At 38.4% G+C, this 23,891-nt stretch overlaps 1 protein-coding gene across 1 annotated transcript; it reads left to right on the top strand.

Moving 5' to 3' along the window:
• Positions 1–31: 31 nt before the first annotated feature.
• On the top strand, positions 32–23,254 carry ALG6 (ALG6 alpha-1,3-glucosyltransferase). Its single transcript, XM_054073747.1, is given in 15 exon segments — positions 32–173; positions 3,013–3,124; positions 6,137–6,221; positions 9,500–9,589; positions 10,519–10,607; positions 12,893–12,975; positions 13,659–13,731; positions 16,386–16,578; positions 17,107–17,242; positions 19,330–19,415; positions 19,984–20,068; positions 21,115–21,185; positions 22,103–22,171; positions 22,306–22,504; positions 22,781–23,254. Coding segments are annotated over 14 exon segments (1,539 nt in total). The 5' UTR covers positions 32–173; positions 3,013–3,042; the 3' UTR covers positions 22,979–23,254.
• Positions 23,255–23,891: the final 637 nt, after the last annotated feature.

The raw sequence follows: 23,891 nt of genomic DNA, 5'->3' as shown, positions 1-23,891 counted from the left end.
GCACGCGCAGGACCCTCCCGCGCACGCGCGCTGAGCCCGACGGGCTGGGAGGGCGGAAGCTTGCGCCGGCCACGTCCCGTGAGGAGCCGCGCGCTCGGTGGCGGGAACGGACGGGACCCGCTCCGCTCCCTCTGGGGCCGGTGCCTTTGCCCCGGCGTTCCGCGGCTCCTTGGGTGCGGGCGGTGGGGCTGGGGGTGGAGGCCCAGGTGAAAGCCCTTCTGCTCGCCCGCGCGCTTGGGAGCGGCCGGGCCGGGCGAGGGTCGAGGGCTGAAAGGGGCGGGGATCGAGAGCTGAGAGGGGCGTCGAGGGCTGAAGGGGGGTCGAGGGCTGAAGGGGGAGGTGTCGAGGGCTGAAAGGGGGATGTCGAGAGCTGGAAGGGGGGGGGGTCGAGGGCTGAAAGGTGGGGGATCGAGGGCTGAGCGGGCGAGGCTGCAGCAGGCAGAGCCCTGGCTGCGAGGATGACCTCTCTGAGCGGGGAACGGTCGCTGCCCGGCGTCGTTTCGGGGCCAGGAGCTACACACAGGGCTCAGTAGGTTTTCCTCTGCTAAGGAGTGCATGGTTTGTATCCGTGCCGTTTACCCAGCTCTTCGTAGTAGGCAGCGTGGAATGAGAGTGGTGGTGTAGAGCTGTGATTCACACCTTGCGCGTACAGGTGGTTTCTTGCATGAGGGACCCTCTGGTGCTGCTCTTTCGGAGACAGGCGGTGCAGTGTTTAAGTTGAGGCTAACCAAACCAGCTTTGTCATCTTCTAAAAAGCCTTACTTGTTCAACATTGGTATTTATACACTACCAAATATTGGACATCTGTGGATTAGAATGTTATAACAGCGTGGCTGTTTGAAGAGGTATGGAATGAGGTGTTAAAGATGAAAAAGAAGTAGGGAAGAGTATTTTTATTAACTATTTTGTGAGGAGAGGAAGGAGAAAGTTAATACCCTAGAACACAACAGTTACTTCAAACATAAGGAATGGCAAAAAGAAATAAAAGGAACAGAGATGGGGGGGGGGTTGTCTGCAGGTGACTGGTTTTACGTAAGAATTAAGAAGGTAAAATTAATAACTGAGTTTTTTATAGAATGGAAACACCAGGCTTATGACACTTAGTTTTGAAAGTCATAAAGGACTCTGGTCTTACTGGACACAAGTTTAGAAAGCATGAGAGTTCACTTAGGGTACAGTGATCTACGGGGTCAACCTCAATATATTTTATTGTGCCTTTCCTGTGCGGTAGACACAGGTGTAGCACTGAGAGCATGCAAATATCAGTGTTTGCATATCTACCTATAGATGGTGGCCTACAGCTGTCATAGATTTACATTGTTGAAGTAACTTTGGTAGTGGTGTTGGGTCCTACTTTTCTGTGAATAGTAAATAAATATGGATTTAGTTTGAGCAGAATAATCTAAGTGTGTGTTAGATGTTGCTTGCTTATTGCTAAAACAGAAGTTCAGTATTGCTGCTGTGTGGGATTTTTGTGGGTATTTTGGCAGTGGCAATTATGCTAAAGTCTCTTAAACTGGATGGTGCCTATTGTGCAAGGGAAGTCTAGCAGTTGTAGGGCTCATCCACTCTTCTGTTAATGCATCCAGTGCTGCCTGTGGAGGGAATGGTGCTGCTGCTGATCTGGCAGAGGTGCAGCCTTTGACTGCTCTCTCTCACTGTCAAGATTGGAGTAGTTTCTTCGTCACTTTTTTTCCCTAACTCAGGCTACAATAATTTTGATCCTCCAGTCAAAGTTTTCATTTTCCATAGTTTGTGGTTTTGGCATAGGGCAACATTGTTATTTTCCTCTTTCTTGGTTTCTCAGTTTGATGAATGTGGCCTTTAATTTAACAGATCTGCCAAAGTTTCTTATTATTACTGGATCCTTACTATGGTCAAGTGAGCTTGGTGGGAGATCAGTCCTCCTGCCTTTTTGGGTAGAAGGGTGAAGGAGCTCTCTTGAGTCTGCTAAGGTTCATCTGGTGTATCCTCTAGGGAGAGGCAGCTGATGGATAGTGTGCTTATGCTTTGCAAGGGAGAGGTACAATTTCAAGCTCCTTTTTGAATATTAGGGAGACTGAAGTAAGAATCATATCAGTGATTGTCATCATTAATGCCCCATGCCGGCATTCCTAGGTTGGTATTATGCACTTAATTTTTTTATTATGTACCGGCTTAAGACTGTATTCCTGTGGAATTGGTTGGAACACATGATATGGAGTTTATAGTGGGCTCTGTGCTTTTGTAATGGCTTCAGGACAACAGACAATACCTGCTCCAGCATAAGACCTACCAGTACATAATTAACTTCTCAATAATTTTTTTAATATGTTTAAACCAACAGAGAAGGCTATATTGATCTGTGTTTGCATAGTTTGGCTGTGGTGTTCTTAATTGAGAAAATAAGTGGCATTAACTTAACCTAAGGTGTTACTTTTTAAAACTGCGTGCTTGGTAATTCATTAGAAAAATAACCCTATTGTTATTAATCTAGGAATGTTTATAGTCTCCCATGAAGGTTTTTTTCTTTTTTCAGTGGCAAGTATTAGTTTGCAAGCTACTTGACATATATGGTTGGCCTGAGTATTTTGACTACCACTACAATCTTTTCTACTGGTCTCTTGTAGAATCTTCTTGTGTCACTTACAGGTGAAGTGTGTAGAGCTCACCAAAATGATGCTGTAGTCTGTACATGTATGTACTGTGTAGTGTTGATCTGGTATATGAATTCTCTTAAGTGGTTTGAAATCTTTTACCTTTCTTGCTGGTGTTATTGTGCATTTTGTCAGATGCCTTTCCAACTTCCAGCTCAGAAGTGGGAGAAATTGCTTTTGGGCAGCATTTGGCTTGATGGTTAGAAATTCTCCAGTAGTGAAAACGCGTCCCAACCGTAGTGTGCTTCTAGACATAAGGCAGTAACAGAATGCTTCTGGGTGGGGAGAAAAGTGGGGATGTCAGTGATACTGCGGGATGCCTAAGGAACAAAAATGTGGATAGTATCATAGCAATGTTTGTGGTGGTTTGTTTCAGGTATCTTTTGGCTTGTTACAAAGAGCAGCTATGGAGAAGTGGAGCTTAATGACAATTACTGTTTTACTAGCACTTACTGTACGTTGGACTGTGTCACTTGGTTCTTATTCAGGTAATACATGTTCACAGTCTATAAAACAGCCACACAAAGATGAATTATAGAGCTTGTGATAAATTAAAATAAACTTGCATATAATATTGTAAATAGAACACAATGTGTTATTTCAAGTGTTGTTGTGTTTTAGTGCCTTTCTGTTTCCCTGAGGCTTGTGTAATACCTTGGTCTTACTGTTCTGAAGTGTGTGGTGGTTAACATCACAACCTCTTGGAATAAAAACCACCACAAGTCTTCTTTTTATTTTTTTTTTTTTTTTTGCCAGTGGGGTTGGTGATGGTCAGTAATGTTTTAGGAGGAGCCACAGAACAGCTGGCTGTTCACCCCCATGCCTTTGTTGTTTTAGTAGCTGCAGAATATTACGACCCAGTTGTACATTTGTCTAGTCTTCTCCTTTAAGATCTGTAACAGACATAGCCTTAATTTATATTTAGATAAAACTGTTCTGGTGATGATGAAGATGGTTTAAAGGTGATGTGGAGTGAGCGATTACATTCTGCCTTGTAGTTGTACTTCCTTAAGATCATTTACAGCATGAACTAGAGCTATATGCTTTTAATAGATGAGTTTTTCTCTTCCGTATCTCATAATGCTTGCAAAGAACAAGCAAGTTTTTTTTTTTCCAGACCTCTCAATGCCATTCCTGTGCTTACCATAAGCTTGCTCTCTGTACGTTTTTTAAAAAATGAACTAATTACTTTCATTCCCTATCAGCTGAAAAGTCGCGAGTTCGCTTGAATTAAACTCTACTTTTCTGTTGAGGCAGTTAGGAGTCTCACCCTCTGAGTAGCCAGAGCTATTCAGTAGAATTCTAGTGATTTTAAACTGGTAACTCCTGGGTTTCATTTACTTGAAGGAATTTGCCTGAAGATAAGTTGCATGGATACCTTCTTGCACAGTTGTTTTATTTCAAATTTGCTTTCTGCAAATGATGTTATGTTTAGAAGTAGTCATTCTCTGGAGCAGTCTCTGGTAGAAATACTGATCCAACATACTCTGAAACCATGTGTGGCACAGATAGCCAGAAGTAAGGGGGTGAATTCTGCCCTCCCTTACTGTATAGCAGTGATTTGCTCTGTCATTTCCATTGTTGCTTGTAGTCTAGCATGCTTTTGGAATTGGGATCATGATGATAACACTGATTTTTGAAAGGTTACCATTTATGATGACCTTAGATTAATTGGTCTTGGAGAATTATTGAGGAAAATTTTGGCTTAATAGATTAATGCATAATTTTTTTTAATGCAGTGACAAACTCCTGTTAAATGGGTAGAAGTTAAATACCCGTGTCAAAAGGCAGCTTCAGCCCATTAACAATGTTTATTTCCAGGTAACACTAAAACTGAATAACACTACTCTAAATTTAAAGTATTTGAAACTCTGTTTTTTTGAAGTCTGAATTCTGGTTGGCTGTGTACTTGATGCTGGCAGTAGGCGGAAGCTGGATATGCATTCTCAAACTGACAATAGTGTGATCAGTCTCTATTTGTCTTTTAGGAATTGAACCTTTGGATTAAGATCTCTTTTGATCATTCTGAAGCCAATTAATTTATTTTCCTCTTTTTTTTTTTTTGAGAGGGGAAGTAGGTGAAATAAAATGTGTGTTTTTATATATATATATGTATATGTGTACACAGAAACACACATCTACACACACTCTAAAAATTGGGTAGGCCTATTTTTGTATTTTACTAATCCTATGAGGGTTCTTTGTTCCACTGGATTTATAGCTACAGAATGGACACTAATAAGACTTCTTCAGTGGCCTCACTTATTTGGGAAACTTTTAGTTGGATGTGTCAGATAGTGGAGATAATTTATTCCTGGATAGTAGAGTAGATTAGCAGAGATAATCTGTTCTCTCCACTACCCAAGAATAAATAGTAGATGTCTGAGCTTGTGTGACTCCCACAAATGTAGATCATGTGAAAAGAATATAGATGGCTTTCCTATATTTTAAAGAAACTCTTCAATCTCTGTCTGGCTGGTGTCAATATTTTCCTGGAAGTACTATCAGTCCAGTTTCTGTTCTCAATAATCTCAAGTTAATAGAAATAAATAAACTCTGTGATAAAGATGCTTAGCATACTGCCGTTATCAGAGTTAGGCCTGTGTTGAGGGGCTTGATTATGAATAGACATCTGAAGTATTTGCATTGATAAAGCTTTTGTTTTAGTGGGGGGAAAATAATCTTAAATTTCCTGAAACCTATGTATGCATCTATGAAGAGTCCTTTAATCTAACTCACTGCACAGGACTGCTACATAACAATCAGTAGACAAATGTGTGTGAGAGAATTCCTGAAAACCAAAATGGAGCAGTTATTATTTAGAAAGCTTTGTAGATTATTAGGAGAAAAAAATATCTAAACCTATTCTGTGTACTGAATGGTCTACTTGAGGAAATGGCTCCCCTTACTCTTGATTAAGAACCATGGGGAGAAGGACAGATGCAATTTTCTTGCTAGTGTTACAAAGCAGGCAAGAGAGGAAAGTGAGAGGAGCTGGGGGCCTTGCACCACATCACAGTTCTAAGTAAATTTAAAAGTAAGACTGGTTGTTACTTTTAATAGCAAGGTACCACAAGGTGACTGAAACACAAGTGAGAACGTTGTCAGTTAGTATATACTAAGAAAGCAAAGTAGTTCTTACAAAATCAGTATAAGATGTCTGTTACGTACAGTTTCTTGTTTCACAGAAGATGCTACATTTTTCATCTACGCTTGGAAATAATTTTTTTTTGTCAGAAGAGGAAGCAATTCTTCACGGTGGAATATCTTGATAAATGCTTATCACAGAAATATCCAGAAAGCCAAAAGAATGCATAACTTTTTTTTCCCCTCCTTGTCAGACTGCATAGCAGATGAAGTCTCTATTTTGTTCTCAGATATCGTAGAAGAATGGAGATTAAAATTAGTAATATATTAATATGCAAATACATATCTGGAGGAAAAGCAATCTGCATAAACTGAATAACTTCCTAAATGCTCTGTCATTTTTTTTTTTTTAGGTGCAGGAAAACCACCTATGTATGGAGACTATGAAGCTCAGAGACACTGGCAAGAAGTTACTTACAATTTACCCATCAGGCAGTGGTACGTGGTGCTGTTGTAGCTCAGGTTACATAGGGGTGAATGTGATGAAACTTCTTTTTGTATTAAGATCTCTGCAGTATCTTCTACTATAGTCTGAACTATACTAAAAAACCCTTTTGTAGTCATATAATATCACCCTGTTCTCAGACTGAGGTACCATTGTCTTTGCAAAAAAGTAAAAAAGCTGAAATCTGGAACTTTGACTTGCTAGCTGTGGGCTTGTATAATGTATTCTTTTAGTAGGCTTACATGAGAGATCATAGAGAATCTTGTTTGCTTGGTTTAGAGAAAAAAAAAAAAATCAGTTCAGCTTTATGAGTTCCAGTTCTCTAACACACAGATACTCTCCTGATGATCAGCGCTGACGAAACCCGTGTGAATCTACCCTAAGCTAAGAGGCCAGGGTGTGCCAATAAATGCAGAGACTTGAATTCTTGTACTGGAGGTGTAGGCCATTTTTAACATCTGCAGATTCATTGTTCACACCGGTGTTCTTAATATAGAATTTAAAATGTGTGTATCTGGCATCTAGATAGAAGGATAGTGAAATTCATTTGATAAGATCATCTAAAACTGCAGGAAAATTATTCTGAGTATTTTATTCACTTTTACAATATTTCTAATATTCCTTAGAGCTTATATGGAACAGTAAAAATTTACTCTCCATATATTTGCTACAGCACAAATCGGAATAAATTGAAACTCCAGGTCATCTTCCAACAGGGACAGTTGCATTCTGTTTGTCTGGAGTAATTTTTTCCTCCACTATCTATTGGGGAACAGGCTGATATGGCAGAATAGAATATTAATTAATTGTATTTCTATAAACATACGTGGAGCCATTTCTGAAAGTATGGCCCTCTATGGAACTCTGCATATGACTTTACGTTGTGATTTCGGATCATCCCACTGTATCTTATATATCATTTCTCTTTTGCAGTTTTCTGGAATATCCAACCCCTTCATTATGCCAGAGTTGGGATAATGGAGAGCTGACATAATAATAGAGTTGGCAGCTTTGATCCACTCTGCTACGTGGAACTATATGTACTTAAAATGAAGAGTTACAGCAGTCATTATTTCTAGGCATTCCCAGAGGCCAGATGAAACTGTATTGTGCGCTGGGTTTAGCCTATGTGCTGCCAGCTGGGCATCTCAGTGTTGTTGTATTTGCTCTTCATTTTGTTTATAACAGAAGTTTTTTGGATTGGGTCTGCTTTGAGAATTGAATCACTAGTATAGCAAAGTCATATTTGGTCTTGTGTGTTTGGAATAGAACATTTTGGCTGATATGCAAGGGGTTACATTCTGGGATACTAAACTGTCTTTCCCCTCCTGTGTTATATGCAGTGTGAAAAGATATGAAGTTGAGAGTCTAATCACTTCCAGTGCTGTTGTTTATTTAATGTTTGGAAAAGCTCTCTGTGCATTAAGCACGTGTTCTGCTGTAAATTTGTGTATGTAAATACAGCACTGCTGTCTCAGGAGGCCATAGTCCTATAAGTTCTCTTGATCTTTTCAGACTTCACTGTCACATTTACCGTTCAACAGGCATGTATAGGTAATGCTGCTGGATGTTCCATGCTTATTTTCTTAGATCCAAACAAAGATTTATTTCAAAAAAAGCTGCAGTAAACTATAGTATGGTTTGTACTTGTGTGAGATTTCTCTGAGCCAGAGGCCAGAATTTAAGTATTTCTTTTTTATGTTTTTCTTTAGAGCCTTCATTTTATTTCTTAAAGGTTACTTTAAAAATATCCTTTCTTATTATGCTGCTAGTTAAACATGTGAAGTTTTTTTTGCTGAATGTTGCTGGATATAGGATTGTTTTTCTGTTACAATGAGTTTGTGGAAGGTAAAATTAAAAAACAAACCTCAAAAAGTGGAGCCTGGAAAGTTTACTGCTGAGTTGCAGATTATTACAATCTGCATGAAGAATCTGAGCTGCTTTGGCATGAGTGATCTTGAATTGTAGGAAAAGAAGCAGACATGCAACTCAAAGAAATATGATTTATCATCAGTTCATAGCATACTTCAGGCAGCTCATAAGGAATTCAAGAAATACCATTTACTATAATAAATGTCAAAAATGGGCTGCATTTGAAGAGAGAAACTGGAAAAGCCAGGAGCTTGCCACTTGGCGGTTAGGCTAGTTGGTCCATCTGTTTCACTGTGAGATGTGAAGGTTCTGATGCCTTGTTTTTGTAACTTCTGCCTTCCTTGGGTAAAACATTCTGTTTCTCATTTGGAAGAGGGGACAATTTTAACTGTGCCAGCCTTCCATAGAAGTACCAATGCCATATACAAATGGGAAAATCCTCTTCCTTTCTCTCATGCAGTCTGCCTGAATTTGGAGGTCGAAGTACGTAAAGTGGTTGTGGCTGACACCTGGTTGAAGTTCATGACCTTCTTTTGGCTATTGAGAAGGCATTACTCTGATAACTTGGTGTTGCCTTCTAAGGAGCTTTTTAGTCCCTCGACTCCTACATTCATGGTGACAGAAGTGCCTGTGTGCACCTGCTGTTTTTTCTTCCAGACCTATGCTGCTTTTTGTTTGTCTGCATAGTGTCTTTATACCACCCGTTCCCACTTCTGTTCAGCTCTTTTCCAGCAGTGTAGTTTCAACTGATGGCTTTTCCGAACTTTGATATTAAGGCCTGTTGAGTAGAAGCAATTCAGAACTTGGTACAGTACTGGCTAAAAAAGTAGCAGACAAAGTACCTATTCAGAAGTTGTCATCACACATTAAATGTCTTGTCCAAGTCCAGAAGAAAGGAATCTAGGATTAGCATAAGGAAAATAATTTATTTGAGAATTTCCTTTTAACTGCATCAGTTTTATTTCTTTCTTGGCAAATTGACTGATGTCCTCTGGAATATATGGCATGCCTGGAAAACGTAGATCGGGTTTATAGGTGGAGATGAGGACCTGCATAGCCTACAGCATAAATGAATCTAGAGCTATGGTAGATGTGTACAACGTTTTGTGCTTAGTATTTTTTTTTTTTTTATCAAATTCTGTTCACATCAAGGATTTTCCTTCACTGAGTAAGTAACCTCTAGCTGCTGTTTAAAATCTACTGTTTTGCACTCTGAATCACATCTGCTTTTGTTTTGTGGCTTGAGATTTTTTTTTTGTGTAAAGGAGATACAGAAGTTGCTAAATTCCTTTTGGATTTTGCATACATTGATAAAAATATTTGGTTTAATATTCAGCCTTTTTCTTAGTCTGAAACAAAGCTGGAAATGTAGATCCTTCTTTAATATTTTGTTTTTTAGGTACTTCAATACAAGTGATAACAACCTACTGTACTGGGGTCTTGATTACCCACCTCTTACTGCCTACCACAGTTTTCTGTGTGCTTACATGTAAGTTTGTTATTTTAAGTACTTCTGTGGAGAATACAAAACACCAAATTCATCTTTCCCAACCCCCTCTCCCCCCTCCCCTTTTTTTTATTCCTCTTCTGAGGAGTGAAACTAGTAGCAAAAAACTACCAGTCTGGGCCGCTGATGAAATGGGAAGTGTTGTTTGCTACTTTAAGGCTCAGGAAACGGATTTTACGTGTATCCCTACTGCTTAAAACTACTACTGCCATTTTTCTGACTTGTAATTATTGCAAGGGGAACTGAAGGGTTACATTCTTCTTTTTGCCAGGTCCTTAAATTTCAGGAGATTTAGATGTGACTTAGATTTTTAGCTTTTCATATAATCCACTGTTGGATCAGTGATGCACAAAGTGCTGTAGGAATAGGGTCCATCGCATGGGAAACCTCTCTCGTATTGAGAGCACAAGTGACATTTGATGACTGGATATCATGTAAATAGAATTCTGTTATTGGAATACTTTTTCCACAAGGGATTTACTGCTGTTGGAATGAGACTTATGGAATAAGAATGTAGGTTAAAGTGCACAGGCACAGTCATGCAGGGCATCTATGTGAACTGTAAATGGTTTATATTTAATACTTAAGTATGAAAGGTATTTACAATTGTTTTTTTAAAAGTCAGTGGAACTAGACTGGAGGTGGTTATCTTGCCCTAATAAATATTGTATTCCATGTTTACTGTTCTGAAAAATATTTTTTTTAATTGTGAAACAGCGGCTAAAGTCTATAGCGTGAACTGATCTAGTGGTGAGGAAAATCTTTTTGATCACTGTTACTCTTTGATGCTTTTTCTCATTTGTCTAAATTCTTGGAATATGCTCCTGTATGTGTCATCTTTATTGCTGAAAGGAATGTAAAGGGAAATGAGAACTGTCTACATTTTGATGTGTCTGTACTTTGTTTTACAGTGCAAAGTTAATAAATCCTGATTGGATTGCTCTGCACACATCTCGGGGGTATGAGAGCCAACCGCATAAGTTATTTATGCGTACAACAGGTAGGAAAATTATATTTCCTTAGGATGATCATACAGATTTATCTCGCTTGCTAATTTAGCATGTTTAATACACAGCTTCTCTATCTTCACCAGCTTATTCTCAGTTCTTTGACTTGGGTGGCTTTGCAGGTCCATTTATGAACCAAACTCCTGTGTTCTTTTTTCTTCTGCCATCATTTGTGAAGCTGATAAATATAAAATATATAAAACAAGTTTTAAACCAAATGGATTCAGTAAAAACTCTAAAACAAAGCTACTTTTTTTTATACCATATACCCATTTTTTAATTTTGAAAACAGTATTGTGTTTTTCCCTTCCATTCTGATAGATTCGCTTTTCATTTTCAGATTAACTTGGTTTTCATTGTAAAATTATTTTGCATGGAGACTGGCATTCACTGACTTTACTAACAGCCTTTTGGAGTTTCAGATATCTTTATTATGAGCTGTTATATTTTATCTGAAAGGGGGAGATATCTGCTACTTTTAAAGGTGTCACTTTCCTTCCAAATGGTCACTGCTTTCTAGAGAAACTTCTGCTAACAAAAAGTAAAAATATATTTTACCATTTTTATACTAGATTTCATTTTCCTTGGATTATTTTGAACTGCCTCTACAAAAAAAATAAACAAATGCAGAAAAAAATGCAGGTAACTTAACTCAGTAGCTGTATCAGTAGGACAATAAACAATGTGGCCAGTGAGTGCTTGTTTTCTAAGCAGTAGCAGATGCTGTATTATCCAATTACTATTTTCTTTCATTTTATATCTGTCTTTTCCTTGCATAACAGTAGAGTTCCACAAAATGCTTTCTGGCTGCAGTGCCAGGATTTGTTGTTCATCAACAGCTTTTCTGTACTCCATAAGCCTCTCAGTCTGATTTCTAGTAATTGATTGAAAAAAAAAAATCACTAGAATTTAATTACCCTTGAAATGGTCTTTATTAATTTTGAAATCAACTCACTTGACAAATCACTGATGGATCTAGGAGGACTAATAAACACTTTTTAACAATAGCCATTAGAAGAATGCATTAAAATAATTCAGAATGGTCAATGTCAGCTGTTGGTATTACACCTTTATTTTAAGTGTCACTGTATTTGTTTTGCTAACTCCTTGGGTATATTTGGCTTAAGCCTGCAAAATGATTCATCACTGAATGACTGACGTCTTTAAACATTTTCTTCCAAAGCCTTTGACTAAAAAGAGGCAAAGCATATTTCCCTCTTGGAGTGACTGCATATTTTCTGAGACTGGTTTGTAGAAATAATCCAAGATCTTTTTCTTGGGCTCTTAAGATGACACTTAGGAAGAATTCACCTGGTGGTTGAAGCCACAAGTAGGAGTTGACATAATTCTAGGCAGGTGAACCCACTGATTCTATTTTCTTGTTGACCCTCCTAAGTATATTTGCTGTAGGCATATGATCAAAGCCAAATCACTGGTTTTAATCTGTTCATCCACATCACTAGGAATTCACATAGATACACTGAAGATTGTTATAATATAGAGCTTCTTAATTATTTGTGTCTTCAGATGACTATCTGTTCCATCAAACAGCTTGACTGACTAAGTGTAGTTGATTTCTTTTGAGAATTAAGAATGCCTTCTCTCATTTTGGCATGTGAGGAACTAGAGTGTCCTCCCTTATTGACTGAGGCTGTGCCAGGAGCCAAAACAGCTGAACACATGGATGGTGCAGCTTTTGGTCATTAGAAATGAGAACATCAGAAACATTAACAAGATCAAATTCTGTAGACCTATTTCTTTTTGTGCTTTGAAGTTGAACTACCGTGTTTATTCTAATGAAGAACTTTCTGATATTTCAATGCTTATTTGCCTGTATTTTTAACTTGCCTTCCCCAAAACAATTGGAAAAAAAAAAAGCTCTGGTCTAACTGCCAAACCTGAGCTATCTTTGAAACAATGGAATATAGCGTAACACAATGTAAGACAATAAAAAAAGCATATTCAGCTGAAACTACAACACATGACTTTTGAATATCAGTTTAATCGAATGACTAAAATGAAATTTTCAGTAAGGAAACAAATGCAAACACCACATTCAAAAGGTAGGCAGCTAGTCTTGCTCCAACACTGGTGTTGTTATCTGAGGAATTTTTTATTTTTTTTTTACACCAAATACAACCAAGAAGCGGAGCATTAAGAGGTTAAAATTGTAAGTAGAGTCAAAGATTTGCTATCTAAGTGAAGGCATACAACACAAATAGCATTAAGATGAGATATGTGGGAGGATTCTAACATAAAGTTAATCTTTATTTTTCAGTGTTTGTTGCTGATTTGCTGGTTTATATTCCTGCAGTTATTTTATATTGTTTTTCCTTGAAAGAAACATCTACTAAAAAGAAGGCAAGTATCTGATGTGTGTAAATTAAAAAACACAGAAAAGATCCCTTCAAAACAGAGTGGAAATGTAACATTATGAGAGTTAATTAAAATATAGACCGTGATGGTTTCAACGGATGCAAAAGTGATGACAATCAGTATAGCTCATACTAAAGGCTTTCCAATTAAAAAGAAAAAAAAGCCGGTAACTTATCTTACAGCAATTATTTTAATGCTTTCAATAACAATAACAAGGTGCTTTGAAGTTTAGTAGCCATGAACTCCTGTATTATATTTTTTGCTGGATTTATTACCGGGGTAGTAAAACCTAGGTTTGTGCTGTGACACGGGGGAATCTCAGAACTGCTTTGTCTTGCATGCTTCTTATGGTAGGATCAATACATTTTGTCATAATAAGTTGTCTGATTTTTGGAGTGGTTCCAAGGTTTAAGATGGCTGTGGTTGATCTCTGAGCTGGTTGGCAAAGGGTAGCCTGACCTCCATTCAATATTTTCTTATTTGTGGAAAATCTTAATCCTTTTCTGTTCCTCACAGAAGATTACTTCTAGTGAAGATGATTCCTACCTAAAGAATGCACCATGGAGGGGCAATTTGTTTTACTGGAGAAGTAGTGCAAGTTCCTCTGTCTAGTGTTTATCTTAAAAATAATTATTTCCCCCCTCTCTTTTTTTGACCTTTCTTTCCAGGTTTCCAGTGCTCTCTGCATACTGCTTTATCCAGGCCTCATTCTTATTGACCATGGACACTTCCAGTATCCTTGTTCAGCAGTGAAATGAATTTCTTTTTATGAAGTTACACTGTTCTTTAGTACTTGTCTAGCAGGGCAGAAGTTTGCTTTTGTATGCAAAGTGATCTGAGAGGCTTCTGCCTACCCTGAACCAGGGATATTAAAGAAAACTGTAAATATGAAGTATATTGGAGATAAATAATTGGTATTGGGACAAACCAATTAAAAAATGAATAGCATTCTTTCCATGCCTCAAGCTTGTATTTCTGTCAGTCACGTAATTGCAGTAAATGCCAATGGTGCTATGACAATGAAAAGAATGAAGGCTTGTGTGCCTGCGATTTGTGTTTGCAGAGAGAATCCTATTAGATCTGGAGATGGCAGAGGAGTGTGTCAAGTGTAGTTGTGTGAACCATCCAGTTCTATAAAATGTGCCATTCTGTCTTGCCCTTGGTGATTACTTGAGACTGGATTTACTTCACTTAATGCCTAACCATTTCAAAGCCAGGTTAGGCCCTCAGAGCCAACTAGTCAGTATTGGTGGTGACACCTTCACAGGAGGGCCTTTTAAAATAAGGTTTCTAGTTTTATACTTGTTTTGCACATCAACAAGCAAATCCTGATCATTGACCTACACAGGCTGTTCTGCACAGAGCCGTCAAGCCAGAGGGATGCATTCTTGGAGTTGTGATTAATGTGGATATTTAAATACTCCAAGGAGATATTTAATCTTGGTATCTACTAAATCAAATTTTAACAATCAAATAGTTTGATAATTTGTGATTTTCTTCTAAGGTAGTGCATGGTGCACTTGGAAGATGATACATCTTAGAAAGTGGATATTGAAAGAAAAAAATAATGTTACTGGATATTCGAGTTACAGTTCAGGAATTCTGAAGCTCTATCTTTAAAGACATGAAATCTACTCTTTAAAGATGTAGATCATCTGGAGACATCACTTACAGGAATGGGGATTGGAATGAATGCAATTCATCTTAGGTGAGAGAAACTAGTGTTCAGAAGGTGACAGAGTTAGTGTTTTCTGATACCTAAATGCTGAGCGAAGAAGGCAAATACTTGTTCCGTGTGTCTTATGTTGCATAAGGCAGGAAATAACAGCCCTAAGTTACTATAGGGAATATTTGTTTTTTTAAATATGTAGAAAAGTATTTTGAACCTTAATTAAAATGGAATGGTGGAAGAGATTATGGATGTTGTGGAATCCGCAGTGTCAAGACCTTTATGAAAAGGTTCAGCACACCTCATGTCAGGAGTGACGCAGGTATAGCAGGCACTGTGTTAGAGCAGACACGTGTACTGCACAGTCTCCTTGGTCTCTTCCAGCCCTGTGACTCAGGTGAACAACTTCACTAGGTGTGAGCAGCTTGCAAGAGGTCAATAGATTTATTTAACCTTAGCTGCTGCTACAGGTCTCTGCCTTTGGTATAACAATTTGTTGATGTGAAATTGATGAGATCTCAAGTAAATGTGGTGATTTTGACTGGGAAATTTCATAGAATCATAAAATCACTAGGTTGGAAATGACGTACTGATCATCGAGTCCAACCATTCCTAACACTCCCTACACCATGCCCCTCAGCACCTCATCCACCCATCCTTTAAACACCTCCAGAGAAGGTTACTCAACCCCCTCCCTAGGCAGCCTGTTCCAGTGCCCAATGACTCTTTCAGTGAAAAAATTTTTCCTGATGGCCAGCCTGAACCTCCCCTGGCGGAGCTTGAGGCCATTCCTACTTGTGCTGTTCCCTGTCATTTGGAAGAAGAGGCCAGCTCCCTCCTCTCCACAACCTCCTTTTAGGTAGTTGTACAGAGCAACTCTACAGGAGTTGGAGAGTTGTAGAGAAATTTGAGTGGTCTGAAAACAACACACACAATCTGAATGTGTGGTCACAGCTAGTTATATTGACAGAGAGAAAACAAAACATTGTGAAATTTTTGACAGCACAAGAATCTCTTATTTGTTTTCTCTCGTGTAAAAATAACAGTAAAAGACAAAGCTAATTTTTTTTGCAATTTAATAGTAAAGGTAGCTTAGTCTTTTTGAACTCTGCTGAGCTTGTGAACCTGTTCTCAAAGCTATAGGAAGTAATGTTGCTTTTAGTAACTATTATTCATTGTTTTTGCAGTATTAGCAACTAAGGCAATTGGTCATGGATGAGGGTACATCACAAGTATAGTATAATCACAAAAAATCTAGTAGTCCTTAAGCTAAATAATATATAAATTGAATACTGATGCATTTGAATATTTGGGACGTATCTTTTGAGAGCTGGGAGGAGAGGCTCTTTAAAGCTTTGTCCTTAATCATGTAAATATCAAGAAAAAAGTGTTTACCCTGATGCATCTTGCCAGAGTACCATCAGTCACCAAAAGCCTGGTTGACTGAATATACATTACATGTATAATAAACACTCCCACCCACCACATACAGTATTTGTCCTCATATTTGCCTGTGCAGGCTTTGAATGAAGCCTTGGAAATATAAAACTTACACTTTAAATAGAAGTAAAATGATTTCTGTATGTGAACAACATAGTCACAATTGGCAATAGGTTTTTAAAACTAGCTGGGAAAAACTTATTTTGCATGCTATTTTACACTTGTCTCTCAGGTCGTTCATTACTGACTTTTAGTACAAAGATGCGTATCTTGTCCTTGACGTAAGAAACCATATACAACTCAGTGAGCCTTGGCTTTGCCTTGTGGGCTGTACTTTGTTTGTCGTATGACTGGGACCTTTTGGGGTCAGTGGCGTTTTGCTTGGCCTTAAATTATAAGCAGATGGAACTCTACCATTCTCTGCCCTTTTTTTGCTATTTACTTGGAAAATGTTTTAAGAAGGGACTAAAAGGAAAGGGGTAAGTGACTTTAAACCATGTTATCTTTCTCAAGAATACACCCAGCCACCCTGGCATTGAAAATGTGATTCTCCTTATTTGCATGTTGACAGTTCCAAATTAGTTTCTAGCAGGTGATACTTGTTTGTTGCAATGTATTCCTCTCCTGAAAAATAAATATTTCTTGTCGAGATCTACATTAGGTATTTCCACTGAACTGAATAGATTGTAAAGTCTATTAAAGTGTCCTTTCTTAGCACTCTTCGTTGTGTAAGCTAAATTAAATATGGGATGCAGTGGGAAACCAGATTAGGTTGGCAGCAGCGGCTTTGTGGGTCTCATGGAGTTGTTCTCGCTAATCTGGGGATGATGAACTTTTTCTGTGGTACTGGTAGCTCTTTTTGTTTAGATTGTTCACCCTCAGTTCTGTATCTCCTTTAAAAAAGGGTTTATGCTATAAACTAAGATTTTTTTTTTTTTGTTACTAATTACTTTTGTTACTAGTAGCTCTAGTTATCTTTTCTATATAAGCTTTTCTTTTGATTACAGGTTAGTATTGTTAATGAAAATAGCAGGGACAGTGGTGGCTTCCTTTGCTGTCTGCTGGCTCCCGTTCTGTACCGACATGGAGCAAATCATGCAAGTACTCAGAAGACTCTTTCCCATTCACCGAGGCTTGTTTGAGGCATGCATGTTTTCTTCTCCCCCACCCCACTGTAAATGTTCTGTATTCTTAGATCCCTTGAGAAACCTTCATCGTGACCTTTAGGGATTTCATGTGGGAGACACACCACAGAACTCGTAATTTGAGACAGCTTCTTCAGCAGTCATTTCTTGCCAGTTATTTAATCCAGTATTTAACCCCAGCTCAGCTGGCATCTTCCAGGATATTATGAGTAGACAACACTTATCCCATCATCAAACTCATACTTCAGTCCATACATTTTTCCACTGAAATAGATTCCATAGTAATTGACAGTGTCAGAAGATGTAACCTTAAAAGTTAACAGCTTCAGTCTCTGTTGTTCGTTCTGCTCAGCTTTTTTCAACAGGATTCATTATTTAAAAAAAAAAAAAGAAATAAATAATAATGTTTTGGGTGCAGCATGGAACTTTCTTTTTGACCCACCTTGTATTTTTCAGTGCAAGATTCCACAATATTTTCTACAAGTTTTAGGCCAATTCAGGTTTTACTTTTCCTTAGGCTACTGACATTTGTGTGCTGCATGGTACTTGGTGCTGAGTACTGCAGCCCTAATCCAGTGAAGCAGTTACTCATTTACCTAATGCTAATGCCACTGGAGTCTGGTGGATGAAAGAAAGGGTGCTCATTTCCCAAGTAACAGTGCATTTTTGGTTTTTTGCTTAGTTAGGGCAGGAGTCTTAATATTACGCTTTTTTTAAAAGCAGATTTTCAACTTCAAGTTTAAAAAATAAAATAAAGCTTTGAATTTTCAGTGTTCGATGTCACAGGCATTTAAGCAAATGCTTACATAGTTTGATTCATCTTAAGTTTTCTTTTAATTTTCTTCCTATATAAATAATATCATGACTGGCACTTTTCTTCAAAAGTTAAAGCTCATGTAGGAAAGGCAGCATTTTATTTAGGCAGCACGATGGAACTGTTTTTGGTGTGCTCTCTGCTAGTTTGTTTAAAAAAATCTCGGCACCCCAAGAAAGACACCCAAACCAAAACAAAAAAGCCAACAACCAAAGAATTACCTTTTTCCTTGGGAATTATCTGGAATTTATAAATAAATAGTTTTGGTCACCACACTTTTTATCCAGTACAAAGTTTAAAAATGAAATCTGTAAACAACAATAACCAGTGAGTCTGAAAGAGCTCAAGGACTTTAGTCTAATATTAGCTCAAATATTTTCTGAGTTGATCAGGGGAGTGACTTGCTGGATGCTAATCTAGATAAAATGAGAAATTGTCCACGTAAGCAATGTGCAGTAAATTTATACTGGGGTGCGTGTAACAAGTTCTTTGAATGAGTTCCCATTTACAGAAGCAGTAACAAATGCTGATGGTTGTAGAATCGTATTGGCTATTGAGTGGGTGTCCTGTTTGTTTGCTGGTGTTGCCAAACCCTCTGTTCACTTGTAATCCTCAGCAGATTTGAAGTGCATATTCCGTATTGCTGGTGAGCATATGAGGAAGATGGCTCAGTTGTTGGTGCTTGTAGCTTTCTTGCTGTTATGTCTACACAGCTGTGATTCAAGCAGCTGTTTAGGGATGAGCTTCAGGAGCATGATAGCTGTAGTTACAAATTTAATTTTGAAAGTGATCCTAGCACAACTGCTAATGTCTTTAGACTTGTTGATTTATTAAAGGTTAACTCTGTCATTGCTAGCGAGCAGTAAGCACAGCTAAATACATTCATGTATGTAATGAAATGTGACAGTATACAGAATGTTTTCACATTTGAAAAAAGATTTGTGTACGCCAGTGTTTAATCAGGGTCAGATTGTTTCAGAACCTTATTTTCCTAAAATGTTAAGTTTTGAAAACGGAGTCTTGAGTTGAGAAGTAGTCTCTTGTGCGGAAGAACTCCTTCTCAGTTATTTTAGAACATGTTTTAATTGAGTCTCAAAACTTTGCATTTTTGAAGATCAGAATAATACATAAAGTACATCTACAAATATGATGTGTAACGCAAGTATTTCTTTGCGTTATCATGGCAGAAACCCAGTAATCCCCCACCTCCCAAGCCCCATTGTTGTTACACACATAATATCACTAATTACCTTTTTTTTTTTTTCTTCCAGGATAAAGTCGCCAATGTCTGGTGCAGTCTAAGTCTCCTTATAAAGATAAAAAATATAGTATCATCTCAAACTCAACTAAAACTCAGGTAAGACATAACTGAAGGTTACTGAAGGTTAATGCGGGTAGTTTATCTGCATTGTTTTTGCAAGAAGAGTAATTTTTGTCGAAGGATTATGAGAAGTGGTGTTTAAATCTTGAAAAAATATTTTCTTTCCTGTACTGTACTCTTCTTCCAAGCAATAAGGGTTTCCCCAAATACTGTTAGGAATATTTATGACTGAAAATTTTCCTGTTTGTTTATATAGTGATTTAAGCTATTTGGTTGGTTAAAACTGAGTAAAAATTTGCATGCTCTCATCTTCAAAGAATTATCTCTCTTAGAAGTCAGAGTCCACAGTTCTGTTTTTTGAGTAAGTTAGCAATTTAGGTCTAGGTCTTCAGTGTCTTGGAAAAGCTTTATAACTTTTTCAAAAGTACTTCTGTCAGTGAAGACTGTTCAGTGCCATTCTCTTGTGACTGAGTCTCCTAGAGTGACTTTGTACTCCTTAATATTACAATTGAGTCCCCAACTTATATAGATTTCCAAAATGATTCTATGATGTCATGGATGTAGTTACTCATGTATTAAAACTTTTCCTTATAAAATTCTTTAGCTTTGCTGTAACATTCCTGAGCCTGCTTCCTACTTGCATAAAGCTAACTGTCCAGCCTTCACTCCGAGGATTTAAATTTGCATTGGTAAGTGTGTTTTTAATTGCTCCTTGTACATCCGCTGCTAAGCACTGCTGTGCGACCAACAGTTTTATTTCCAGTTGCCGCAGTGTACAGAGGCGTGTGTACCATTAAATGCCAACCTGTTGCTGCTGAAGAGCTTGATTAAAAAGCGTTCTGCTATTGCATGTTCATGGTTGTCTGGCCTATTTTTTACATCCAGACTTTCTGTCTTAGGCTCAATTTTCTTTATTTAATGCTATATTTCTATCATCTTCCTCTGAAGAGTCTTTTAGAAGATTCTGTACACATTAAAGCCTCATTTAGAGCTGGAAATTCTCCTCTTTTTGTTTCGCTTCCAAAGTGCTAGTTTTTCTTATTGCATTGGCTGCAAAATTCAATAAAAAAGTCCCCAGATGGGCATTGTAAGCTCATTAGCGGTTTGAAAAGAAAATGATACTGTTTTCCCAAATGTTTGCTTTTTCTTAGTCCTATCATTGAATTTAAGCACATTAACATGACTTACATGCAAAAATCAGTTTTCCTTGAAATTGACATTATATGGAGCTGGTCCTAAGACTCCAAGTGTTACAAGACAGTTTCTATTTTTAATTTTATGTGAGTAATGTTTGAGAGTTTATCCCAACATTGCCTAAAAACTAACATTTATCCCTTCGAAGAACTGCTTTTATATAAAGTGTATTGGCTGTTCATGATGATGATGAACAAAATTTGGTGTCGAAAAGGTTCTAAGTAGATGAACTCTGCTGGTGCTTATGTATGTGAATGTTGTGGTTCCTCTGCTGAGCTAAGAAGGAGTTAGAACTTTTTGAAGGAAGTGTTTTCTGAATAGTTCTGGGTAAACTTTCAAACAGTGTGTGTTTTAGTATGTGTAGGTGGTTACAGAAGTGGCTCTAAGCTTGTAAGCTGTGCCGGAGTGAAGGTTGCAGTTAATTGGAAAAGTCAGATCGTTGAGCTTATATATCCGTGTAAAGTCTCTGCCAGCAAAGAAGCCAAAACTGCTTTGTATTGCAGTCACATAGACTAATACAGCTCTGATTTCCTTTTCTAAGGTTAGTTGTGCATTGTCATTTTTCCTGTTCTCCTATCAAGTACATGAAAAATCTATTCTTCTAGCATCACTGTAAGTAAATAATTTCTCTGTGGATATATTTTGATCTTCTTTTCTTCATCTTGTTATTGCATGCTGCTCTCTCACTTACGAATATATCTGATTTTAAAAACTCTACACATACGCTTTCCTGGATAACTTGTAAGCAAACTCTCAGTATAAATGCAGCCATGTTGGTCTCTCTTGCCTCACTCATCCCTCTTGGCCAGCTTTCTGACCAGATTTCCTGGAGGAAGGCACAGCTTAGAGCATGGCTGTGTGTCCAGGGAGAGCTGCCATAGAGAGCAGAGGCTTGTATGTAGCTGCCCAGCAAGGCTGGAGCAAGGTGGGAAGTTGAACCAGGTGACTGATACCTGACTAACAGCATCTGTAAAGGGGCCTCCTCTCCCTTTGTCATTAAGGTATGTTTTCCCATCCCCTGTCCCTAAAGAAGTGAGGCAGTCAGCAGCTTAGCAGCTTTGCTCTTTTGCATTATTGATCGGCATGTACCCAAAAGTAATGTTTGATAAAGGAAGCTTTGGAGAGGCAATCCTCTTAACACTTCTTGTTCATGCCTGACAGGAAGGTTCAACTGGTGGTCAGAGAACTCCTCTTAAATCTCTGTAGGCAGCTGTTAAAAGGTGCCATATGCTTCTTGAAGTCAACAAGAAGTCTTGCACAGAGCAGGCACTAACGTGGCTCTGCCAGTGGTATGTGCTGCTAAGGGTTCTGCTGAGTTACTCTCCTTCATGTTGGGTTTCAGTGGGGTGTAGGGACGAACAAAGTACCCCAGCAGAGCTGGATTTTCTGAGCCCATGGCACTGGGGAACAGGGAGAGCTCTGCCCTACCTCCCAGATTAGTGGGAATGCAGCATCTGTGTGAAATGTTGAGAAGACAAAGTGGTGTCACTTCAATGTCTGCATATCTAGTTTTTCTCTTTTCGTTCTAGACCAGTCTGCTTAATCATAAATGAAATCCCTTTTATGGCTACATGGTTTTTACTTGTATCAACTTTTAGGTGAGTTGGACAATATTAACATTATTTTAAAAGTGTTCTTCGCCAGCTGTAGTAAAAGTGTTCTCTTCTCTTTGCATTCTTTGACTACATCTCAGAATATGCACTCACTTCTATGGGTAATTCTGTTTCAACAGTATGTTGCCTCTTCTCCTAAAAGATGGCCTCCTGCTGGCCTACACTGTGACAATGCTGGCATTCCTGTCTGTCTGCGTGGCTTCCTTTTCCATATTTGAGAAGACTTCAGCAGAGGACCTGCAGCTGAAGCAATTCTCCCTTTCCTTGAAGGGATATGTTTCTTGGTTTAAATCATTTCCCAAGATTGTCAGGAGTCTGGTAAGCAGTTTGAATTCCTGTAACTCTTAGTTGCAGCTTTTCATGGTACTGAAGTACTTGCATGACCCATTTTTATGTCCGCAAGTGCATGCGTGTAAAGCCCCAGACGGGGAACTCCATACTATTTCAGTCTAGGGGTGTCCTGTCATTGTTTTTCTGCAATGTCATTTATGTATAGATTGAAGAACAGAGCACCCAAGTAGTGGAAGTCACAGCTTACTACTCGTTTGGGGTGTTAAATGGCCATTAGCTAATATATCATTCCTTATCTTACAGTTCCTTCTTTCCATAACTCTGATGGGCATCCTGTCTCTAATGAGTGCTGTAGTGCATCCTCCGCAGAGGTTACCGGATTTATTCCCTGTAACTGTCTCTGTTATTTCTTGTTTACACTTTTTATTATTTTTGGTGTATTTCAATGTTGTTATACTCTGGGACTCAAAGAACAGTAGAAGTCAGAAGAAAATCAGTTAATCAATCTGTGAAGATAAGGACTAAACTGTGAAAGGAGAGTATGTTCAGTGAACGCTGTCTGGCATTGCAGGTAAACCTGTTTGTGTTGTAATACAATTCCTGTAACCTAGGGAAAACCAGGAAACGCAGTATGCATATTTAAACACAAAATAATAAAAGACTATTTCAAAGAAGTAAGTAGTATGTTGAAGGGCACTTGGAAATGTGATTTGGTGTGTTCTCTTCAGAAGTGTAATACTTTTGTTACCGTTTGTAAACTTAAAACACCTAATAAAGGACCAGATTTTGTATTAATGCTAAAATACCCCAGCTGCCTTAGCAAACCTGCAAACCATTTTGTTAGCGTTAGATTTATACAATTCCCAGAATAAAAAGTGTAAGTAAGTGAAGTGGAAACTCTTTTGACAGGTAGCTCCTCAGTTGTCTCAGTGAATGGTTTTATGACAAACTGTCTTGGTTAGTCAGTCTCTGCCCTCCATCACTGTTTTTTTGCACACTGCAGTTCATCCAGGCTACTGCACGGGGCTGTGTGTAAGTCTGAGGAACTCTCCAGATGCTGTCATCTAAACAGATCACTTGGTTCTTTCAACTGATACCAGAGGGAAGAAAACTCAACCTCCCAGCAGTGTTGCTGGCTGGAGATACATAGGCTCAACCACAAGATGGACCTGAGTTCTGTAGCAGGTTCATTCAGTTCACCCACAAGCTTTTGGTGTTCTTGTTGTGTGGTGTTTTTCACAACAGCAATACTTCCACAGTGCTGAAGAGTAGCACGAGCCAGAGAGATGTGCCACAGTCAGTGCTGGGTGCAGAGGCTGTGACATTGGGAAAGGGGAGGGGTCTTGGGTATGCGTTGGGTTAGAATAAGTTTTTTCCTTTGCTGTCATAGTATCATAGTATAGTAAGGTTTGGA

Source organism: Cuculus canorus, chromosome 8 (genome assembly GCF_017976375.1).
Source record: "Cuculus canorus isolate bCucCan1 chromosome 8, bCucCan1.pri, whole genome shotgun sequence".
NCBI lineage: Eukaryota > Metazoa > Chordata > Aves > Cuculiformes > Cuculidae > Cuculus > Cuculus canorus.
Note: the sequence above shows the minus strand (reverse complement) of the source record. Positions and strands in the feature narration are given on the sequence as shown.